The 22,349-nt window shown below is 44.4% G+C and overlaps 1 protein-coding gene across 1 annotated transcript in view; it reads left to right on the top strand.

The window, feature by feature from the left end:
- Positions 1-21,818, top strand: part of shank1 (SH3 and multiple ankyrin repeat domains 1) — a 96,088-nt gene extending 74,270 nt beyond the window's left edge. The window contains exons 16-29 of the mRNA XM_050068160.1: positions 2,851-2,933; positions 3,066-3,190; positions 4,341-4,476; positions 4,589-4,669; positions 8,241-8,249; positions 8,567-8,593; positions 8,706-8,762; positions 8,962-9,077; positions 10,198-10,321; positions 11,014-12,822; positions 12,862-14,521; positions 14,804-14,809; positions 16,066-16,956; positions 20,809-21,818. Coding sequence (XP_049924117.1) covers positions 2,851-2,933; positions 3,066-3,190; positions 4,341-4,476; positions 4,589-4,669; positions 8,241-8,249; positions 8,567-8,593; positions 8,706-8,762; positions 8,962-9,077; positions 10,198-10,321; positions 11,014-12,822; positions 12,862-14,521; positions 14,804-14,809; positions 16,066-16,956; positions 20,809-20,896 — 5,212 coding nt within the window. The 3' untranslated portion in view covers positions 20,897-21,818. The remainder of the gene's footprint in view (positions 1-2,850; positions 2,934-3,065; positions 3,191-4,340; positions 4,477-4,588; positions 4,670-8,240; positions 8,250-8,566; positions 8,594-8,705; positions 8,763-8,961; positions 9,078-10,197; positions 10,322-11,013; positions 12,823-12,861; positions 14,522-14,803; positions 14,810-16,065; positions 16,957-20,808) is intronic.
- The last annotated feature ends 531 nt before the right edge of the window (positions 21,819-22,349 follow it).

Here is a 22,349-nt window from a genome sequence, read left to right as displayed (position 1 = left end):
AGTAGGCGGGGCCATCAGGATGGAAAAATGTAAAGAGGAAAAAAGCCAGTGAAGAGAGAAAGAGAGGGATGAACAGATGGAGTGGGCTGGGACTATTTTGGTGCACGATGGGATTATCAGCGTGTGGTTACAGTATGTTACAGCTGACACGGTATATATACCCTTCTGACTCACTGACTGACTGAACGGTTGTTTAGAGGTTCTTTCCATTCATAACAAGACAGGAGTCCATTAGAGGTCAGCGGCCCTGAGAGGGGGTGCTGTTTCATCGTGTCTCATCTCTCATGCTATTAGGATAAGAAAAGTCTCTTGTCGTGGGCACAGAAAACACAACAAAATATTTTTGAACACCTTCTCAAGCATTTAATGGTAGCTTTTATGTTTGTTTTTAAATGTAGCATAAGCCAGTCAAAATGTGTGAATTGAAATACTGTAATTCAATCTTTTCTGCCTTACTTGTCTTGTAGAGTTGCATACACTGATGGAAGAGGTACAGTGTAAAAATATTCCATTGCAAGTCCTGTATTCAAAGTCTGGTACACTGAGGTGACGGCTAGCAGCTAATGGTGCATGGCTGCACCTCCATGTTGAGAGCTGTGTGCAGGCAATCCTGAATCATAGATATGCTCTGAACATCTGTAGGATAGATAGATAGATAGATAGATAGATAGATAGATAGATAGATAGATAGATTGGATTAGAGCAGGTCATCCACTAATCCGAAGATTGGCGGTTTGAGCCCTGACTACTCCAGTCTGCATGTCAGAGTGTCCTTGGGCAAGATATTGAACCCTACATTGTGAGTGCGTAGGCAGCCATCAGTGTGTGAGTATTAAACTGATTTAACTGAGTAGCAGGTAGCACCCTGTGTGGTAGCCTCAGCCACCAGTGCATGAATGGGTGAATGTGAGGTAGGTAAAAGCGCTTTAAGCAGCCATAACCATTTTTGCATAAATATTATTTTAAAGTTGTAGCTGGTTGAGAGTTTTAACCACTTTATATACAGTTAGATAGTTAAACCTAGTGGTTAGTTTCCTTCAAGGGGCTACAAGATACATCTGAGGGATAAAATCAATGGAAAGTTTTACTACACAAATTTGCATTTGACTTTTATCTAATCTTTTTTTTTTTAATTGTTGGATACATTTACCTATATAAACTTTGGATGGTTATTTAACTAAAAGCATCCAAGAAGTTTAGAGGTGAATGTCCCTTTGGTATCAACACACAGACATCTGAAACATGATAAGAGGCCTTAACCAGACACTTCTTTGTGAAAGTGGTCCCAAGCCAAATTTGTTTGGAACCACGGGTTTAATCCTAAACAGTACATTGTATTTTATAATCTTTTTAACATAAAATCTTAATCCCAGCAGTGAATTACAACTATAGCTGCAATTATTTCCATCTGAAATTCAGCTGAGCAAAGAGGTGGCATAACATGGAAATACTCCAGTACCCTAAAATTGTGCTTGAGTACAATTATTGATTAAATATTTTTAGTAACATTTAACCAGCAGTTGCATATTTCCCAGAAAGTCTACTACACTGTACAGACTCCACGTGTGAGCATACAGTGCCTGTTCTCTGCTGTCACTGACTACTCGCGTACCAGCACATGGCTTGGCTCTGCTGTGGACCTACCCAACCAAGTTTCCCTGCGTCCAGATCTAGCTGTTGCTTAGGCAACAAGCAGCGCCATCATACTGTATATAGCATCTCTTCTTCAGTGAGATTCTGGTAGAAACCAGCTCTGGGCTCACTGTCAAAAACATACAGCAAAGTGAAGCATAGCAAAACACTGTTTAAGTCACCACTGTACTGTCGGGAATGTGGCATAAATCACAGTTGGTGTCGGTTGGAGTTTGACTGATGTAGAATTTTAAAGACCGATAGCAGTGGTTTTAAATTGGAATTGCAATATTTTTAAAATCAATATTCAGTTTTTACATTTGACCACTCTGAAATATTTATAGTTTTTATTTCAGACAACAACAACAGTTTTCACTTCAACAAAGATGGGACACTTTACATTAGTGCTACTGCTATTAATATGACTGCTACTGTTTCTGATAAAAAATAATAGATTACTATTAAACAGTAACATATTAAATGGTACATAGAATATCTGTGAAATCAGGCTTCCAATTGTCACCACAACCTTAATCTATTGTTGTAAAGATGAGTTCTACACTAAAAATGTAAATCAAATTAACTCTATCATCTTCATTGTATTAGAGTTGGATGATAATCACCTATTTTGGAGTTTAATAGACAAATAGTATGTCATTACAGTACCCTTTTATAAACTTTATTGTCAGATATTTTAACAATGTATAAATAACAGAAGGTAAAGGGGAAATATTAGGAGCAGTAATATGAACAGGAGTTCACAATGTATTGTGATTTGAAGATAAGTCATTGACAAAAAAATCCCTGAATATGAATGTAATAAAGGATAAATATATATGAGTAAGTATATGCACGTATATGTAAATAACCACATGTACACACAGGGGATCCAGTTTTAATCCAGTGCTGTTGAGATGAGTTTGTGCTTAGTACTGGTGGTGATGTCATCAGAGAGGGACACAGGGAGTAGGAAGCAGACAGCAGTGGAGATTAGTGGTGTAGCTGGGGAAGGGAAAAGTAGCATCAGCAGGGAACATATATTGATTTATGGATTTTAAAACTTGACTTTTCCCATTATCTTTATTGATTAAGGTAGCGGTTGAATGCAGATGTGCAAGGATGTGCAGTACATGTCCTCCTTGTCTTCTGTCTTTCATTTCGATCTTGTGTTTTTTCTAACTCTCTCTTGTTGTGCATCCTCTGTCTCCTGTCTCCTAGTGACTATATAATAAAGGAGAAGACAGTGCTTCTGCAGAAAAAAGACAGCGAGGGTTTCGGCTTTGTGCTGAGAGGAGCCAAAGGTAAGAAATGTGAAATAAACATAAACATCCTGCCTTGAAACCACACTTATTATTGTAGGTATGGTAGTTAAAGTCATATACTGTCATCACATGCAATGCTAATGCATTCTCATAATTTCATGGTGTCTCCAGCTCAGACTCCTATCGAGGAGTTCACCCCCACCCCGGCCTTCCCTGCCTTGCAGTACCTGGAGTCAGTGGACGAGGGAGGCGTCGCCTGGAGAGCCGGTCTCAGGATGGGGGATTTCCTGATAGAGGTGCTGCCATGAGTTACCACTGCATTATGGGTTGGAAGTGAAAGCACTGACAGATTTTATGTACAGGTTTCTGAACCTATACGGAAAATAAAGCAAAGATGTACAGTCCACTAATGTTGATCGGCATCTAATCTCCATAAACAGATATCTGCATATGTGTGCAGAATCGGTAGGCAACAGGACAAGATGTTAGTATCGGAAGCATTCTGGTTTCCGTTTGAAGTCCAAGTAGTATTGAACAGTCCATGTGAAGAGGCAGAACACCTCGGCTGGAATGCAATCTCTGAACCCATCGGCTACTGTGCAGCGTTTTAGCTTTGCATTGCTTTTTCTGTATTTATATGCATTCATATGCATATATATGTTTATTCAGATAGAAGAGAAACTCATGGCTCAGATATCTGCTGGGTACACTGGATCAGCCTGAAATATTTGCTTTTGCCCCCAGTGGTTTATCATCGTCAGACTGATAGCCGATTAGTTTCAAGAATAAATTGCATCTGGATGTTAATTTTTCTGGATTCACTCCTGGATTCAGATCTGTATCAAATCAAAATATTTTGTTCTGTGGCCCAAAGCCTCACTCTCTACCAAATTTCATTGAAAGCTATTTGTAGGTTTTTGAGATACCTACTTCTTCTCATGTTTTTTTCTTTATTATCAAAATATTTTCCAAAATTTAACTTGCGTGTCAAGGCATGCATTGTTTCATATAAATACAAAAATATAAAAACACAACAAAACAATCATACTATATAGAAAAAGGATGCAGTGCAGTGCCTTTTGCATTCAGTATTCGACCTGGGTACACTGAGGCCTACTTAGAAACCAAACTCTGATTTAGAAGACTGAGGGATTAGTCAAACACATATGATTTAAACTTTCAATAAGTTGTAGATCCATTGTTAATTTATATATTGTAACATTTGTTTTTATAAAAGTTTAGTTGACGTTAATGTTCAAGAACCCTGAACTACAAGTAATCATTTCACTCTATATTTACTGTCAGCCTATCAGTTGTCACTTCCATCTCCTTTATTGACATACATGACACCAAACAACATAAATGTAATTGAGAAAAGATGATAAAGATAACAATAAGCTGTGTTATTAAACTCTCCGTCCCTCTCTGTGTGTGTGTGTGTCCCAGGTCAATGGTCAGAATGTGGTGAAGGTTGGTCACCGGCAGGTCGTCAACATGATCCGGCAAGGTGGCAACAGCCTCATGGTTAAGGTTGTCATGGTAACTCGTAACCCTGACATGGACGAGGGTACGAGGAAGAAAAGTAAGAGTCTATCTGCTGCACCCTAGGGTGCTACTGAAGGTGAATGCTGGTAGTAACTGAACCGAACAGCTTGACTGACCACTGCTGCCTTTGTTTGTTCCTTCCCCTCCAGTCCCCCAGCAGAGTAAGAGGCTGAGCACTCCGGCTATCGCCCTACGATCCAAATCCATGACTTCAGAACTGGAGGAGATGGGTGAGAAGTTGACTTGGATGAACTTTTGGGGTTGAAAAGAGAAGGATTACAAAGAATGAAGACACAGACAGACGAGGAGATGTAGAGAAATAAGAAGAGTGTTTTAAAGCTGAAGAGCACAAAAAAAACGTTACTGGGAAAAATAGATTGAGGTGATGAGGGATGATAGAAACAGTGTGAAACCAGAGTGTTTGGGGGTTGCTAAAGATGCTGAAAGTGTGAAGGGGAGTTGATGGAGGGCTAAATTTAGACAGTAAGAAAGTGGAGAGGGAGATAGTGTAGGTACAGACAGAATGGAGAGAGAAAGAAAAAAGAAGATTGGCTACCGCCATGGATGACGGTCTCAATGCATTTCACTGTTCTTTCAGAGGTTCCACACTGTCACTACCAGCACCCCCACTACAGGTAACCCCACCCGGAGAAGTGTCGCCATCCACCCTGTGATCCCTCTCTCACTGCCCGCCTCTCTTACCTCTTACCCCCCTGCACCCCCTACTGCTCCCTGGCCCGCCCACAGCTTTAACCCCAGCGCCCACAGAGCAGTCTACCAGCCCCTCTGCTCAACACACACACGCACACACAGAGACACTCAGCAAGTATTTGTTGCCAAGGTAACACTGCAGGGGAATGGGCGTCACCTGAGAAGTTTTCCGGGTGCCACAAACATCATGGCTAAGTGTCTGGTCTTCATGTATTAGTGAGCAAGTTGCAAAATATGTCTTTTTATTACTATTATTTTTGCCGAGATCTTTTGTTGAAAACATCTTTGATTCATTTGGAAGAAATCACACCCAGGATAAAATTATTGAGATGAGTAATTTTTTGAGAAAAAAGCAACTTTGTTCCAGGTCTGTTGCTATGGTAACAGCATTATGTGTGGCTACGCTTATGCCATCTCTATTTGAGGCAAAATAGTGGGAGGAGAGTGCATGGTGAGGGTCAACACCCCCATTTGCAGATCAGAATGTTGTTTTATTGGTGATTGGCTTATATTTTCTAAACATTTATGGTGTTTTCCGTTGCTGTAGCTGCTGTCTGGTTCTGAGAATGCTCAGCAAGCAATTGATGATGTATGAAGGCTGATGACATGTGGAGCTGGAGGGGAGGGGAATCTGCAGGGCTTCGTCAGCTGGTCTTATATCTGGTTTCAGTACTTTATCTTACAAACGACGGCTTAAACTTGCCCAAACCGGTAAACAACAGCACCTACAATGAGTCCTGCCCTGCTGCTGTAAGCCAGGATCTAACTTAGTTTATCCTGAATGTAGACGTTAGCCCCTTGCTTTATTCCTCCCCCATCTCTTCCCCTCACCTGCCTCCTCTCTGTGGTGTGACCTCACCTGACCAGCACAAAGCATGAGCGCCCAGTTTGAAACACAGGTGCCAGATCCCTGAACCCCTGACCCACCTCCCTACCGCCATTCAGTGCTCTCTATATACACTATTATCTTACTACTAGCACTTTCTGTATGCAGTGATACTGTATTCATTATCTCAATACATAGAGTATCACTCCAACAAACTTAAAGGGAGAGTTCACCCCAAAATCAAAAATCCTTTTTTTTCCTTTTACCTGCAGTGCAGTTTGAGATATCGGCCGTAACAGTCTCTGCCTTCTCTTGACTATAATGCAACTAAATGGCACTTGGCTTGTGGCTTGTAGCACCAAAAAGTAGGAACTATTTTCTCTCTCCTGTATTACAACTGCCAACCACATCACCATGCAGAGGAAGTGTGCACCTACTGCTAACTCAGCTAGCACCACTGTGCTAGCTAATGTTATAGCTCAGCCAAGGAGGGGCCATTAAAGTTTACATCTTGTGCTGTCATGAGCATGAGCCTCTCATCCACGAGGGAATGCACGCTTCCTCCTGAGTAGTGACACAGTTGGCTCGTGTAGCTCAATAGAAAGGAAAATAGCTCCGCCATGAAACTGCTCACAACAAGGTCTGTGGATTATCTTGAGTCACCAGGTCATGATTTCTGGAAAGAGACATTGCTATTGAGTTTGTCAAATGTATTTTTTGGTACTTTAAGCACTACAAGCCGAGTTCCATCTAGTTCTGTTATAATTGAGACAAGGCAGACATCGCTACAACTGGTATCTCCAACACTCAGCAACTCTCACCAAAACAATGTAGACTGATAAACAGCCCTACGGGTAAGAGGAAAACGTGTATTTTTGGGTGAACTGTCCATTTAAAGGTGCTACAAATAAAACCTACATTTGATGATACGATGTTGTATCTCGACTGCTGGACTGCTTCATAGCAAAAAACATGAAGGTGCTCTTCCTCCACCGCAAATCAAGCAAAACGCTACATCCTCTGTGAAAGGAAGTCAGGGTTTTTAGAGAAAATGTGTTCATTATTTGGGAAAAAACATAGCAACAACTATGTTGCTTTTTTATAAAACTGTGTAGACTAGCCTCATCCTCATCATACCAAGGTACTGAAAGTAACTACAGTGATATACAGGTGTAAAAGTACCGCAGTACAAGAGCTGAATCAGACAGGCTCTGGTAGCTTATTGGAGATGTATTGTATCATGTGTATTTTGGCCAATAAGTAACCAAAAATTGCAGTACTGACATGCCAAACAAGGTTTTATGTCATTCAGAAACAGTGCCACCATTACATAGTTTATCCACCAGGAAACATTTACAAGCTGATTAACATTCCTCACTTAGTGTGCATCTTGGTCACAATTCTTAAATCAAATTCTCCCAAATAATCCCCAATATCGGTATTGATGTCTGCCTCAAAAATATCAGTATTGGTCGGACTATACTTTTGCAATATAAACTGCATTTATCAATAAACATACTGTTCTTGAGATGCAGGTGCTTAATTTGCAGTCACACACCTAATAACTTGGATCCTCTTTGCTTTTGCCTCCTTCTGGATCAAGGTGAGAGGAGCACAGTGTGTGATGAAGCCATGTCAGCCCCTACCATATGCTTATTCTAATGCATTAGAATTCATTTAGCTGTGACGCCTATTAAACTATCTCACCTCTGTGATTGGTGCAGTGTCCCAGTTCACCTAGAAGTCATGCTGCAAGATAACAAGGACATTAAAATGGAAATGATCCTGCGGTGCACTTAAGTCCACAAATTGTTGTTTTCCAGACACTAATTTCACGCGAGTGTTGTTTAAATATGTTTGGACACGTGTTTCGACAAAACTGTGGCTTATTTTTTGAAAGGATTTGTGCAGTGCAGTTGTAAGTGAGAGATGAAATGAAGACAAGTTCAAAACCCTTTCATGCTTGGTTTAACCATCGGACATTAAAATTTAATTTCTGTTTAATTAAGCTCAATAAACTACACATTATGAAATATAACGGCTTGAGCATAAGTATGGCAGATAACCCTATTCCTATTCAGTCCACACACACAAGCTCACTCACACCAATGGATGCAAACACTAAAGGGTCACCTTTAATTCCTCCTCTTTACTCCCCTGTAGGCTTGTCCCTTTACTGTTCACTGGTTTAACCACTAACTCTGTCTTTTCTTTGTCCCCTTTGTCCCCTCTTCACTGCTGGCCGGATCTTAACCATTTCACAGTGGAGAGAGGTGGGAGTCTGCTTCAGACTAATTCCACATTTGTGTGTGTGTGTGTGTGTGTGTGTGTGTTTTCTCGTGTTTTAGAGAGTAACAACAAGAAGCATACTGTATGTGTTTGCAGCATATTTACTGTAACATAAGTGTGCATGCTTCAGCTGTCTCCAAGCGTGGGTGTGATGTACGTTCTTTTACATCGAAGATCGAAAAAAACTGGCGAGGTGACTCAGTTTGTCAGGCTCCGGGGAATATGATTAGTATTCACTGTAACAGCGCTATCGCACTTTCGCTCCTGCCAAAACTTAAGTCTCCTTTTGTCCTCCTTCCAGCTGCTACCCCTTGGAAAAAAAAATCAGGTATGCTCTGGTACACTCTCGCTTAAGGCTTTGTATTTATGTCTGTCCAAAATGACTTGGCACTCACAGCTCAGTCGCTTATTGGGCTTATTCTGAGTTTCTTTTCTTTTAGAATTCGAATCCTCACAAGTTACAGAGAAGAAGAGGACAGTCTATCAGATGGCTTTGAGTAAGGGAGCTCATGTTTGTCAGTGGATGTTTCCTGAATCTCTTCCTCTCTATCTCATCCACCTTCATCAAGTGTGTCCCTTTCCACACATTGTTTCCTTCATTCTGTTGCTGTCCATTTTTCTGTTTCATTGCTGTATGTCCCTCTCTTTCTTTGTCTCTCTCTCTCTTTCTTTCCTTCTCTGTCTTTTTTCTCTCAGATAAACTAGATGAAATTCTTGCAGCAGCTCAGCAGACAATCAGCACCAATGAGGCGCCGGGGACACGGGGACAGGGGCCAAAAAGAGACAGGGGACGAAGTTTCTATGGCAATGAGGTGTGTCTCCTAAATCATACTACATCATATTTATATGTGTGTGTGTGTGTGTGTGTGTGTGCACCTGCTGTGCTTTGGATCTAGAGCCTGAGCAGTATTGATCTCCGTGGTATTGGGTTCCTGCCCATACACCCAACCAACCATTTGCAAGCAGTGCCATTGATCACAAGCACACTGATTGGCACACAAAGCTGTCAATCATGACACCACGCCTCCATTTTCTAACATCAAATAACTAATTAAAACCAAATATATATTAAAAAAAACAAACACTTGAGCATACATCAACATAAGAACTGACTTGAATGACAAAAAAACATCTTTGGTAAATTTCATTTGATGGCCCATGTCCTATCCACCAACATGGAGGGGGCGGACCGATAATGCAGCCATACGCCAGGGTGCACTTGAGATGTTTGTCCGTATTTACTATACATTATTTGGGCAAGCTTTTTATTTAAATTTCCCCTCATTTCTACATTAACAAGTTATCTTGACTCATTTAAACCTGCATTAAAAGAATGTCAATTTATGGGCAAAATGTCCATTTATGTATCAATAAGTGATGCTGTGTTACACTGAATTTGTGAAAACAGCGAACATATTGACTTACTGATTGATTGGGGACCATTTTTAACTGTTTAAAAACTCACAAAATTCGTGCAGTAAAGTAATTTTCAATAAAATTGGAGTCTGGCTTTGAGGAGAGCATTGATTGATCAGTTCATACAACTGGATAAATGGGACTTGGGTTATACTGCACAAGTTGTGTAAGAGTTTGTAAACAGATGTTTTGACATAGTTCTGCTTTTGTTAAACATGGTCCCCAGTCAGTCAGTAAATCATTATGCTTGTTGTTTTCCGTGGAGGCATGTGAGAAGGCATCACTAATTGATATACAAAGGGTTATTTTGTGGGTGAAGTATTCCTTTAAGTGATATTTTTACATTAACAATTAACCAGTCATACAAATGGGTCACAAAACCACTGAGAATTTAAACCAAACTCAGCAGCTTTTACCAATTCTAGCTTATTGTTTTAATTCTCGGGCCCATCCATGTACAATTGATTCTCATGTTACTCTCCCCTTTCTTTCACATGCTCCTTTTCGGCATTTCAGACAAACTACGGGGATCAGTCTGGGATGGGGATGATGTCGTCAGGCTTGGGCCTCGGCTATGACCGTGGCCAGTACACCTCAGGTCACGGCCCACCGCACGGTATGCTGCGGCAGAAATCCATCGGTGAGGCTGTCTGTTTTTTCTGTCTGCCCCTCCTTTCGCCTGTCTGTCTGTCCTCTGGACCAGTCGAGGTCTACACTGTGCTGACCTGTTTGTCTGTGGCCAACAATGTCTTGTCTGCGGCCAAAACTGTGCGCACTTTGTATCTGTATCTGTAGCTTATCGTATGTTATACTCTCACCTGTTTCACTAAATATACCTGTACTATAGAAATAAGATGTTTGTCTTACACTCACCCTACTACTATTTGTTATAGACAGTAGTGCCACTAATCTCCTTGTTTTATTCTGGTGGATTATTTTCTGTTTTTTTGCTTACAAAGGCTTTGCTAACTCTCCTCCTGAAATAGTAATGTGCTCTCTGGTGACCAACTAAACAAATGCTGCTGTGTGATGCTGCCCAGTTGCTACTTGTTTGTGGAATATATAGCACTAACTGACTTACCTACTAACAGACATGAGAATTGAGGACAGACTCGCTGGCAGGTCGACGGGCAGTCAGATTTAGACAGACACTCTCATAGATTATCCTCAGCTTTCCTTTTCTCTGGCTCCATTTCCTCTCTGCTCTTATTCGCCCCAGAACTTTTCTTCTTTTCTTGTTCATCAGCCTCTCTTATTCTCACTCTACACCATCTGTAAATCCCTATTTCAATCCAATTTGTTTTCTTTCCATTTGTGAATGCCGTACTGCAGGGGTGCCTGAGGAGGAGAGGCAGTACCTACATCCTCCAGCCGTGAAGTTTGCCCGCAGTCTGTCGGTGCCTGGCCCAGACGACATCCCTCCTCCTCCCACTACAGCTCCACCAGACCCTCCGTTTTCCTCTGCTCCACCACTAGGTTGGAGAGCAAAGTCATCTCAGCAGCCTTCTGTCTCCGTGTCCCAGTCCACATCCACCTCTGCGCACTATCAGCCCTACGCCCAGTCAGTGCACTTCACCCATGGCGGCAGGGAAAGGGCAGGTGGTCCCAGCACTGGCCCCAGTGGTGGAGCGGTGGACCACACAACCCAGTATGCACACGCAGCTGCCCATACTGCTCAAAGCAGGACTGCTTCGCGGAAGGTTGCCTATACTGGGGAGCCTGTTGGAGCTGGCATAGGGGCTGGTGGAGGGGCCAAAGCAGCCGGTCTTAGGAGAGGTTACAGCACCGCTGTCCCCCCATCCAGCATAGCCACTGTAATGCCCCAGCAACAACAGACTACCCAGAGTCAACCCCAGCGAGCAGACCGCAGTGCAGCTGGGGCTGGAGCAGGTGGTCCTAAAGGAGGGGCCCGGAGAGGTAAGGGCCCCCTTGTAAAGCAATCCAAGGTAGAGGACCTGCGCATGGGCCAGGGTACACTGGGGGGTAAAGGCTCGATGGAGAAAAGCTCCATCCCCATCCCCACCATTATTGTCAAGGCCCCTTCAACCAGCAGCAGTGGACGCAGCAGCCAGGGCAGCAGTGTGGAGGCAGATGTTCCTGCATCAGGGGAGACAGATGATGCCAAAACACCCCATCCTCCCTCCACTCCTGCTCCACAGCCCCCTGCCCCACCTTCCATCCCAGCTCCGCCACCTCCATCCTTGCCTTCTATGCGAGCCCAGGATAATCTGGACTTTACCAGCCAGTTTGGGGCTGCCATTGTTGGTGCAGCTCGTCGAGACAGGGAACGGTTTCATGAAGCCCGCAGAAAGAGTGCCTCCTTGTTCATGTCTGCTGAGGAGGATGTGAGTCTTGGAGGAGTGAGTGATGGGTTAACAAGGACTCAAGTGTCACAGCAACAGCTTAGCACACAGGCTGAGAGTTCATCAACACGGCTGCGCCCGTCCAAGTCTATCGATGAGGGCATGTTCTCTGGGGACACTTTTATCCATCACACCCGCAGTATGCCTCCAGCCTTTGGCCTACCTGAGTACTCCTCACCTGCCCTAGACTATCAGCCTAAGTCTGTGCCTACTGACTTGTACACAGCAGCAGGTAGGCAGCAAGCACCGCCCAGTTCCACCACCTTCATTCACCCTCTAACAGGAAAGGCTCTTGACCCCACATCACCACTAGGTCTCGCCCTGGCTGCCAGAGAGCGTGCTCTGAGGGATGACAACAGGTTAAGGAGGGGACCAGAGCACCACTTCACCCGCCAGATGTCGAGTGTGGTTTTCCCATCGTCTGCTGTCACCTCTCAGCCGGTGTCATCCGCCGCTCAGTCCTCCAGCTCCTCTTACCTGGTCACCTCGTCTTCTCTGGCTGCCACCACGGCCACTGTTGGCCGCCCGCCCTCACCCAGAATCCTCAGAGGAGTTGGAAGTGTGTGGAGTGAGGAAGGTGGTGGAGGAGAGAGGGAACGGGAAGGAGGAGGGGCTCGTGAGGGGCTAAGAGTTCGTTTCTCTGAGGACAAAACGGTCCATACGCACCACTACCAGTCTCAGCCGTATCAGCCAAGCTATAAGGAAAGGGAGCGGGAGAGGTCTAGGGAACGGGAGAGGGAACTGTCGAGAGAAAGAGAGAGGGACAAAGAGAGAGAGGGTTATATGAGGAGGGCAGAACAGGCTGCTGCCAATGCAGCCGCTGAAAGCGCTGCTCAGCAGGCATCCCAGTCTCAGCCACCTCGGAGGCCCTCATTTCTTAGGATGGAAAGTCAATCTGATGCTTATGTCTTGTCCCTCACCCCTCCCTCTCCTCCACCTACCAGTACTCAGCAGACAACGAACACTACTGGGAGCACTGGGACTGGTCTGATGGTTCTTCCTCCCCCTGCTCCCTCAGTTGATGCAGACGATGAGTTTGTCTACGCAGACCCTCTCCCACCTCCATTAGAGTTTGCCAACAGCTTCGACAGGGGAATTGGGGCAATGTCAGGTTACTCACAACATGGGATGCGCCCCAACAGCCTGGCCTCCCGCCAACAGCAGGTTCCACCCCCTCCACCTCCGCCTCCTCCTCCACCACCACCCCCTCCACCCCCCCAAAAAGAACCATTTACAAGCGGGTTTCCTGCTCATACACCCCTGCCCTCACCTCAGGCAGGGGACTCCACTGCCTCCAGCCTCACATCTTACGACAGTGAGGTGGCTAACCTGACTCAGTCGGCTCCCTCTCCCTCCCAAACGTCGCCCAACCCTCCACCCCCTCACTCGCCCTCTACCCTGCAGCCCACCTCGATAGCAGGACCTCCGCCTCCCCCGTCAGTCTCACCACCACCTCCTCCCGGATCTTATCACAGACCTTTCTCTATGTCCCACCCCCACCACCTTTACAATAGCTCTCACACTCCTGGGCGCTCCTCCCCCACACCTCCCCCACACACAGTCGCGCCACCCCCGGCCTACCGTGGTCCCCCGGCGCCCACCTCCACTGCTGCCACCTCTGCTCCACATAGGGGCACTGACTCACATGCCACGACCGCTAGCTGTGCCGCTACAACCACCACTGCTGCCACCACAACAAGCACCTCCACTCAGCTCTACCAGGAGCGCACACACACCACGCATACAACATCCTCCTCCGCCATTGCAGGCAGTCGCAGAACAGGGGAGCACCACCGTCCTCCCCCCGCTACCAAGAAAGGAGAGTCCCAGGAGACGGTGGTGGACTCTGGAATTGAGGAACTGGACAGCCGCAGCAGCAGTGACCACCACCTGGACAGCATCCTGGCTGGTGTCCGGGGCGAGAGGCTGGACCGAGGTGATAGAGGAGGACGGATGGGAGGGGGAGGTGGGACAGGGGAATCAGACAGGGGAGGAGATTTTCTGGAGTCTTACATGAGTTACCTGGATGGACAAACTTTTGAGATGCAGAATGCCACAGCAGCAGCCTCCACCTACCCAAAAACCAACAGGTTCAGAGAGGGAGGTCGCACTGGTGATTTACACAGACAGACCAGCACCGCTCCTGCATCCTTCCACTCCCACAGACGAAGGGATGAGCAGGAGGAGGACGAGGCCGAGGAGGGAATGGATGAAAGTGGCCGGGATGGGTATGGGGTGAGGGACGTGCAGAATTTGGGACGTCCTATTTCACCGTACTTTGATCGCCCCCGCACTCCTGAGATGAAGCCTCTTTGGGGCGAGGGGCAGATGGACCAGTCGGGGCAACTTTTAGAGGGGAAGAAGATTTACCCTCCTGCGTCCAGTATGAAGCCCAGCATCATCAATGAGCTGAGCAGTAAACTGCAGCAAAGAACCAAGGACAGCTGGAGTAGCCAGAGACCGCTGAGCAGACACAGGTACACATCAGTGAAAACTTTGGCTTCATGTTTTTCAGTGTCACAGCATGAACTACATGTTTTGTTGTTGTTGATGCATGACATTGTCATTGTATTCATGTTGCGCCTGTGTGAATGTATCAGTGTGCCCCCTGTGAGTTCTTTACCTCCCACGATTGATGTTCAAGTCTTCTGTAAAAGATTGTGTACTGTCTGTTTATGTCTTGTGTAAGTGTTGTGTCTATGCAGTGTAAACCACTCCTTTTATTTCTCTGGCTTTTTCCATGTTTCTCTCAGAAGCAGACACAGGTAATATAGCCACTTCCACACTCCTTTTTTTGTCAGGAAGAACATACAACTTTGACACCTGCTTGAAATTACAACCTGTTGCGAGACAGTAAGGAAGAAGAGGAAACCTTGTTAAACGTGAAACATAATAATGTTAACTGATAGACTTGATTGTAGCAGGGGTATAAATCACTATTTTCGTCATGGTACAATATTATATTGATTCTTTGGACAATGATACGATATTTGCCAATAGTCTGCCACAATACGATTTCGGTTTGATTCTATTCAGGGGCCTGTGATCGATATGTGCAATATCACGTGCCCATATATCACAGTCGGTTACAGAAAAAACTGCCACCCATTCTTTTTGTTTTTGGCCATAAAAGACAACATAGAAATAATGATAAATAACTGTAGCTGATTTCCTTTAAACTGACACCACCAAAACACATAAAACAGCACATGGGTCAAGTCAACCTTCAGGGCTTTCTGTCAGAAAATGATATCTGAAAGAAATCTTTTCATTTCAACCCAAACCATCTTTTTCTTAAAACTTCAGGTTTATCTGGTGGAAAGTCCTGAAGTCAAACTTCTCCCAACAGCTTTAAAACATACTTATTACTCATTACATACTTACTCACCGTTGGTTTAAGTCACTGAGTGTCCTGACAGAGCAGCATGGTTGAATTTCAGCCTGCATGCTTGTTTTTTCAGCCAAACATTTTTGAAACAGAGCAGTTAATATTGCAGTAGTGAGAAGTTAGTGGAGTGAGATGCCCAGCCAGGCAGATCCATTATATTTCCTGAGTATTTTATCTTAAAACAGCATAATTTACATATGACATGTGCTTTGTCTTTTGACTGGTGTTTTCTCTGAAATCCAAAATATTTCCATGCTGCTGATTTAATCCTGAGTAAATGATGTTAAAAAATGTCTTTTTCTTGGCTGCTTGGCATTATTTTGCCTGCTGCGGTTTGATGGTGAAAGAGTTTCAAAATACAGGCTTAACCTAAAAATGATGATATGGATCGATGTTTTCACTTTGCATCAATGATACTGGATTGCTGTTCATTGAATCAATACATCAGTCAAGATTGATGGACCCCCCACCCCTACACTGTACAAAATTAAGATGTTGACCATATAAAATCATTTAATCGACAGGTTCTAAAAATTGCTGGACAGTATTTTACAAACATGGTCATTAATGTGTATGCATGTTTTTCTGTCATGTTTTTTTCTTTTCACAATTTCTCTCCCTCTCCATTCACAGATTTTCAGAGGATTCAGCCTCAGCTCTGAGCCCCCCCTCAGCCCGATCCCAGTCACCATCTCCGATCTCTTTGTCGCAGCCATCGTTATCCCCGTCCCCCACCCCTGCCTCCCAGTACCCAAACTGGGGACGGTCCCCATCTCCTCAACCTCCAGCTGCCTCTCAGCCTCCACGTTCCCATTCCCCACTGTCCCCTACATCTTATTCCCCATACCCCACTTCCCCCAAACACAGACCTGTCTACCGGACCAAAGCCCTAGAATTCCAGTTCATCCCTAGTCGCGAGTCTCGCAAAGCAGAATCACACATGCTCCAGCGTAGGCGAGCACCCAGCCCCCTCATCTCCCCATCAGAGAGACCCAAGCTGGGTCCACCACGGCCATCATCTCTTCCGCTCCTCCCCACCACTCCTCTATACAGTGCCATGTATGACCTCCGAGGTTCAATCACCCCGCCATCACCTGGGAACCCTCTCGGAGATCCTTACTTTTCGCCCTCTCCTCCTCTCTTTGCCCCCTCCGGTGCCCCTCCTCCTCCAAACTCCACCTTAGTTGTTTCTCGATCCCTCTCTCCAACTCACTTCCTTTCTGGGACCTCTTCTCCGCCCCTGCACCCCCTCCCTCCACCTACATGCCTGAGTTACCCCCATCTACCGCCCCCTTCCCCTACAAAGCCTTTTGCGTCCAAGCCGCTGCCCTACTGGACCAAGTATGATGTTGCAGACTGGCTAGGATACCTGAACCTGGGTGAGCACAGAGAGCGTTTCCTGGACAACGAGATTGACGGAACCCACCTTCCCTCCCTGACCAAGGATGACTATCTGGATTTGGGTGTGACGCGTGTAGGCCACCGCATGAACATAGAACGGGCCCTGAGGACCGTAATGGACAGGTAGGGCTGCAACTCAATAGAAAATGAAACAGTTGAGTCAGTCTTATTTGTATGTGCTTTTTTAATAACCCATATGATGTGAGAAGCAGCTGGCCCCCAGGTATTTTCACGTTATCCAATCTGGCCCCCATTCAAAAAAGGTTTGGACACCACTGGTCGATAGGTTATTTTGCTACTCTTCAGTTTACAACACTGCATATCATCACACCATGACCTCACAAAACACATTTTTGGCCATAACTCAAAAATTCACACACTGGTTATGACAACATTTTACATAAATCGCTAATAGTAATAATAAAAAATGAAGAAGTGATGACATTTTATATCCAAAGGATAACATTCAACTTCACTTTTCTGACCAGTATTCAAAGTCATAACTCAGGAACAGAAGGGAGCACATTTGGTTGGATACTGAATTGGTGACACTAATTTTAAACTGTGGTGATTGTATAGATATTCTCTGCAGCCGGGTTGAGGATGTGTGTGAAGCATCAACGTTTTAAACATGTAGCATCATTTGAAGTATTGTCTTCTGTCACAGCTAGAACTTTGTGTTCTATAATGTTCTGCTGATGGTCAACTACAAGCTCAGTGGTTCCCTGTCAGTCCTCTGTACTCCTCTATAGAGACAGGCTTCAAGGGAAGACAGCATGTTTCCCTCTGGAAATTATTTACTGGAATTATCCCTGATAATATAGTGATGACGTCAATTAAGCCAAAAAAATACACTTACTACCTTACTGCCGTCTTTCAAAGTCTTAACTACATATAAGCTTGGACAGCCATGCATGTAAAATGTAACTTCACAGGTCGGTGGAGGCCTACAGTACAATTGTCAGGCAGTAATTCTAGTTTATGGCATAGTGTGCTCTGACATTTATTGGGACAAACTGTGGTATGATCTTTTTATGTCATATATGTCATAATATAGTATAACTTTTTTTCAAATGAATTTTGTGGCATACTTTACCGTAACAGTTTTTATGGCACACTATACTATGACATTTTTCATGCCATATTTTATGGCACAACTTTTACTACAACTTTTTAATCTTAGTGGCATATTTTACCATGACTTTTTATGAAATTTTAATGGCATACTCTATTTAAAAACAAACAACAAAAAACATTTTCGTCATACAACATAATGACTTTTTAATGATATACTACACCACCACTTTTAATTATTTTTTCTATGGCATACTACACCATGACTTTATATGACTTTTTTTTAATGACATAACATACTGTGCCATTTTCATGACACTTGAATAGCATAGTATATTATGACTTGACTTTTATGACATGTAATACTTTTTAAATTATTTTATTTATGGCATACTTTACAATAACTTTAATACCAATACACACTACACTGGTTTTTGTGTAATGGTATAGTATCCCATAAAAACATAAAAAAGTCATAGTAAAGTCAAATCTCATTATACACTATGTCAGGTGTGTCAAACATACGGCCCAGGGGCCAGAACTGGGCTAAAGGGTCCAATCCGGCCCACTAGATGACTTTGCACACTCAGGGCTCTAGTTTCGCAGACCGGGCAAGGCGGGGGCGCAGCGCACCGGCGCTTTGCCAACTGGGTGTGGCCAGGCGGATTTTGCAAGTTTGGCACACCGTGTGTGCTGGCGCAGCTACTCCTCTTTCCCACCTCTGTCCCTCCTACCTACACAAGTTGGAAAGAGGGAGGAGAGAAGGCATGGAGTGGGTTTTACACATATCACACCAATCAAATGAGCCCCTCTCCTCGCCCTTAAACGCGCCGCGCGAAGGCGTAATGAGAGTTTACTCAATTCGCCACGGCAGAAGAGAGCAGCAGCGTCAGATGGCCAAACTTCTCCTAGTAGGAAACTAATGTTTTGGTCCGGGAGGTCCAAGCTTGCAGTGTCCGAATATACAGAACTGCGAGCAGACCTCCAAGGGCTAATGATGCAAAGGTAGCCTGGGAGGAGGTCACCACAATTGTAAATCAATGTTGCGTTTCTCTCGTGCGCGCGTGCGCTCTCTCTTTTTCTCTCGCAGTCTCACTCTGTTTCTTTTCTTTGGACTTTTCTAAGATGACAGATGCTGAATATATGCTCCCTATCTGATGCTGTGGCTGTTTGTGGTTGGCTGAGAGGGATGTGAACTCAATAGTTTGCAGCTGTGTTAATCAAATCAGGTTGGGCTTCCATTACGCGTGCCAAACAGTGCCAATCCCCTTTGATCTGACATCAGATGTGACGGGACAGACGATATAGAGATACATTTATGTGCTGATTGCAGATAGTTGCATTGAATAGTGGTTTTTTGGGTATTTATTGCATTATTAATGTGCCTGATATTCTGGAAACCTGCCTGTGAGGTTTTGGTGACGTGTGCACAATGTCTGCCGGTCAGCCAAACTTCAGCTTACACCGTCTGCGCTCCGCCTGCGCTGACAGTGGACGTGGTTTCAGCTGGCGAGCTTTTAGCGCACCTTCGGCGAAGCCTTTTGGCACGAAACTGTCACTGCGCCAAGCTGGATCTGTCGGCACCTCCCCCTGCTGCGCCGCCACACCCATCTCAGCGCACTGCAGTCTGCCAAACTACCAAACTGAGCGCGCCTCGGGTTGCGCTGCTCGAAACTAGCTCTGTGCGGAGTTCGCCACCCTGCGGCATCCTGCGCCGCGCCGGGAAACTAGAGCCCATAATTTTGATGCACATATGAAGGCTGAGAGGTTTCAGTAACAATTTAAACAGTGACCAGGTACTTAATGTAAAATACTGCCTTAGAGGATTCTCCACTCTGACCAGAACACAGCTCTCTGAAATAACAATAAGTACTTTCTATGGTCATATTTAAAGATATTGAACATTGTGCAACATATTATCAACCAGCAGCTTCAGTCCAAAAGAATCTGTATCAGACTTCTGTCTTTAAACAATATTAGTGGAACCCTGCTGCTGAGGCACTGACAAAACCTAAGATTGTAATGCAGAGGATGACTAAACCTGCTTCTTCAATGCTTCAACTTTAGTGGAAAAATATGAAAAAAGTCACATGTAATGAAAGTGATTAGTAGACTGATTGGATGTGGAAATACTAAGACACACTGTTGAATTTGCACATAATTTTTTATTTCTTCTTTCTTCTTTTTTTCAGAATGAAAGAAATTTTTGAAGTGGTTGATATTTATAGGTTATGATGCAGTGGTTTTACTGGTCCGGCCCACTTCAGCCCCCCACTATGTCATAAAATTTTTTTTTTTTTAAATGCTAACTTATAGAAGAAGTCATAGTATAGTATACCATAAAAAAAATCATAATATAATTCGTCACAAAATGTCATAAAAACATAGTATGACAAAAAAGTTGATATGGAATGTCATAAAAATGTCATAAAATTTGTAATATAAAAGACAATAAAGAAACAAACACATCCATCACTCGGGTGGTTGTGATCTGAATGTTTGAGGGTCAAGCTGCTCTCAAACTGGACCAATCAGAGCAGAGCTGGACAACACAGTCTGATAGGGGAAAGCATGCCTCCATAGAAAGGGCAAAACATATTAAAACATCAAGATAAATGTTATATTGGCGTGTATAGCATTGCAAAGCAGCTGAAGAAATAAACCCAGCTGTTGTCAGTCACCATGTGTGTGATGACCTGTTTTTCCCAAGTCTAATCAGTCATGTGGTGAAACCACAGCAGAAGAGTCACCATACTCTCCTAATGAACAAAGAATTCTTCACACTTGCAGGACTCACACAAGAGCACAACTGTGCTACAAAGCAACAAACACCATTCATTATTATTTAAAAAAAAAAAAAAAAACATCACTTGTGTCCTATGTCTGTTCTTCTGTCCTCAGGCTTTCCAGCAGCCCATTTCCCATTTCTGTTCTCTCACCTCGGGAAGGACAGACAGAGAGGAGGAGGGACGACGGGAGTCGGAGCTGAGGTTGCAAACGCAGAGGCAGAAAGAGAGAGAGAGAGAGAGAGAGAGAGAGAAAGAAAGAAGGAGGGGTTGGAGTCAATGAGGGAGGAAGACACAACTGCTGCTATCCATGGTGGATTCACACAACAAATGAGGGGGGAACAGATTTCACACAGAGAGCGACAGAAAGAGGGAGTCAAGTCCCAAAGGGAGATGGAAACACAGGGATGGAAAAAGGGCTGACGATCCATAAAGACACCGGCTGGCGCTCCCCAGTTGTGGCAGGCTGATTTACACAAGTACACTCCCCACATGCATGCACGGTCACACCAATCGACAAACAAGTAACACAAACACACTTTCATCCAAAATGCATATGAAAACACCATGGCTGCAGCATATATCACGAATGAAACCGAACCAAATACTTGAGAGGAACAAACAAAAGCAAGTTCGATTTTTGGAAAAAAAATTGAGCAAGTTGTGTTGTTGGTGAGCTAGAGAAGATAGAGGTGTCCTTCATCGTGCAGCCATCTTGTTGAATAGTCCTCTTACCCCTCAGCTGGCTGGTTAAATCTGTTCAGGTTTAAGAGTGGAACCCACCAAGAGTATTTAGAGTGCAATCAATGACAACCCCTCCCCGTGTGAGTGGATGCTAGTTTTTAACCGTGTCTGAATATCATCAATGAATATCTGAGTGTGAATGGGGGTGAGTGTCTGCAGGTGCAAGGCTTTGTCTGTCTGCATGGCGAACGTAGGACGACGCAGGGCAGTATATCATGACAGCTTCCACGTCTTTTAGAGGTGAAGAGGGCTCAGACGGAAAACTCGTGTCCTCGGCTCAAACCGAGGAGGCCAGCTGCGTGTTCGGCTTGGATTGGTTACGTCTTGTTTTTACCTCACCACTGGTAGGGCTCTGTCTTCACTGCAGGTCCTGTGATCAGGATGTTCTGTGTTTCTCTATAGCTCTTTATCATCTTAAGTCTTATAATGGCATATATACAGACTGGTCACTGTATCACAAATTTGTAGCAAAAATAAGTGCCCAGACCAACAAAATATATAAAAAAATAAACACTGATACACACACACAGGCACCCGAGTTACGTCTATACATGCCTGCATGCATACACCAACATGTAGACACACATACACACAAGCACTTGCGAGTGATTGTGTTAGAGTTTATGGGACACCTTATATATAGACACACTATATGTTTGGATCCACAAAAGGAGACAGACTGTGCTTTCAACTGTTAGACGGGAACACGTGACAGTGCGAAGAGAAATCCCCCCGAGGATTCGATTTTCCTGAGAAAGACTTCCTCAGCGTCGAGGTAACTGTTGTACAACCATTGAGACCTTCCATCCACCGAGGGAGACTGGAAAGGAGAGGGGGGAGGGGAAGAGGAAAAACTGCCATTTTCTTGCTCTTTCCCCACCCAATCCCCCCCCTGCTCCTTCCAGGAGTGGC

Source organism: Epinephelus moara, chromosome 18, assembly GCF_006386435.1.
Source record: "Epinephelus moara isolate mb chromosome 18, YSFRI_EMoa_1.0, whole genome shotgun sequence".
Classification (NCBI taxonomy): Eukaryota; Metazoa; Chordata; class Actinopteri; order Perciformes; family Serranidae; genus Epinephelus; species Epinephelus moara.
The sequence above is the reverse complement of the archived record's forward strand: the minus strand, read 5'-3'. Positions and strand labels throughout refer to the sequence as shown.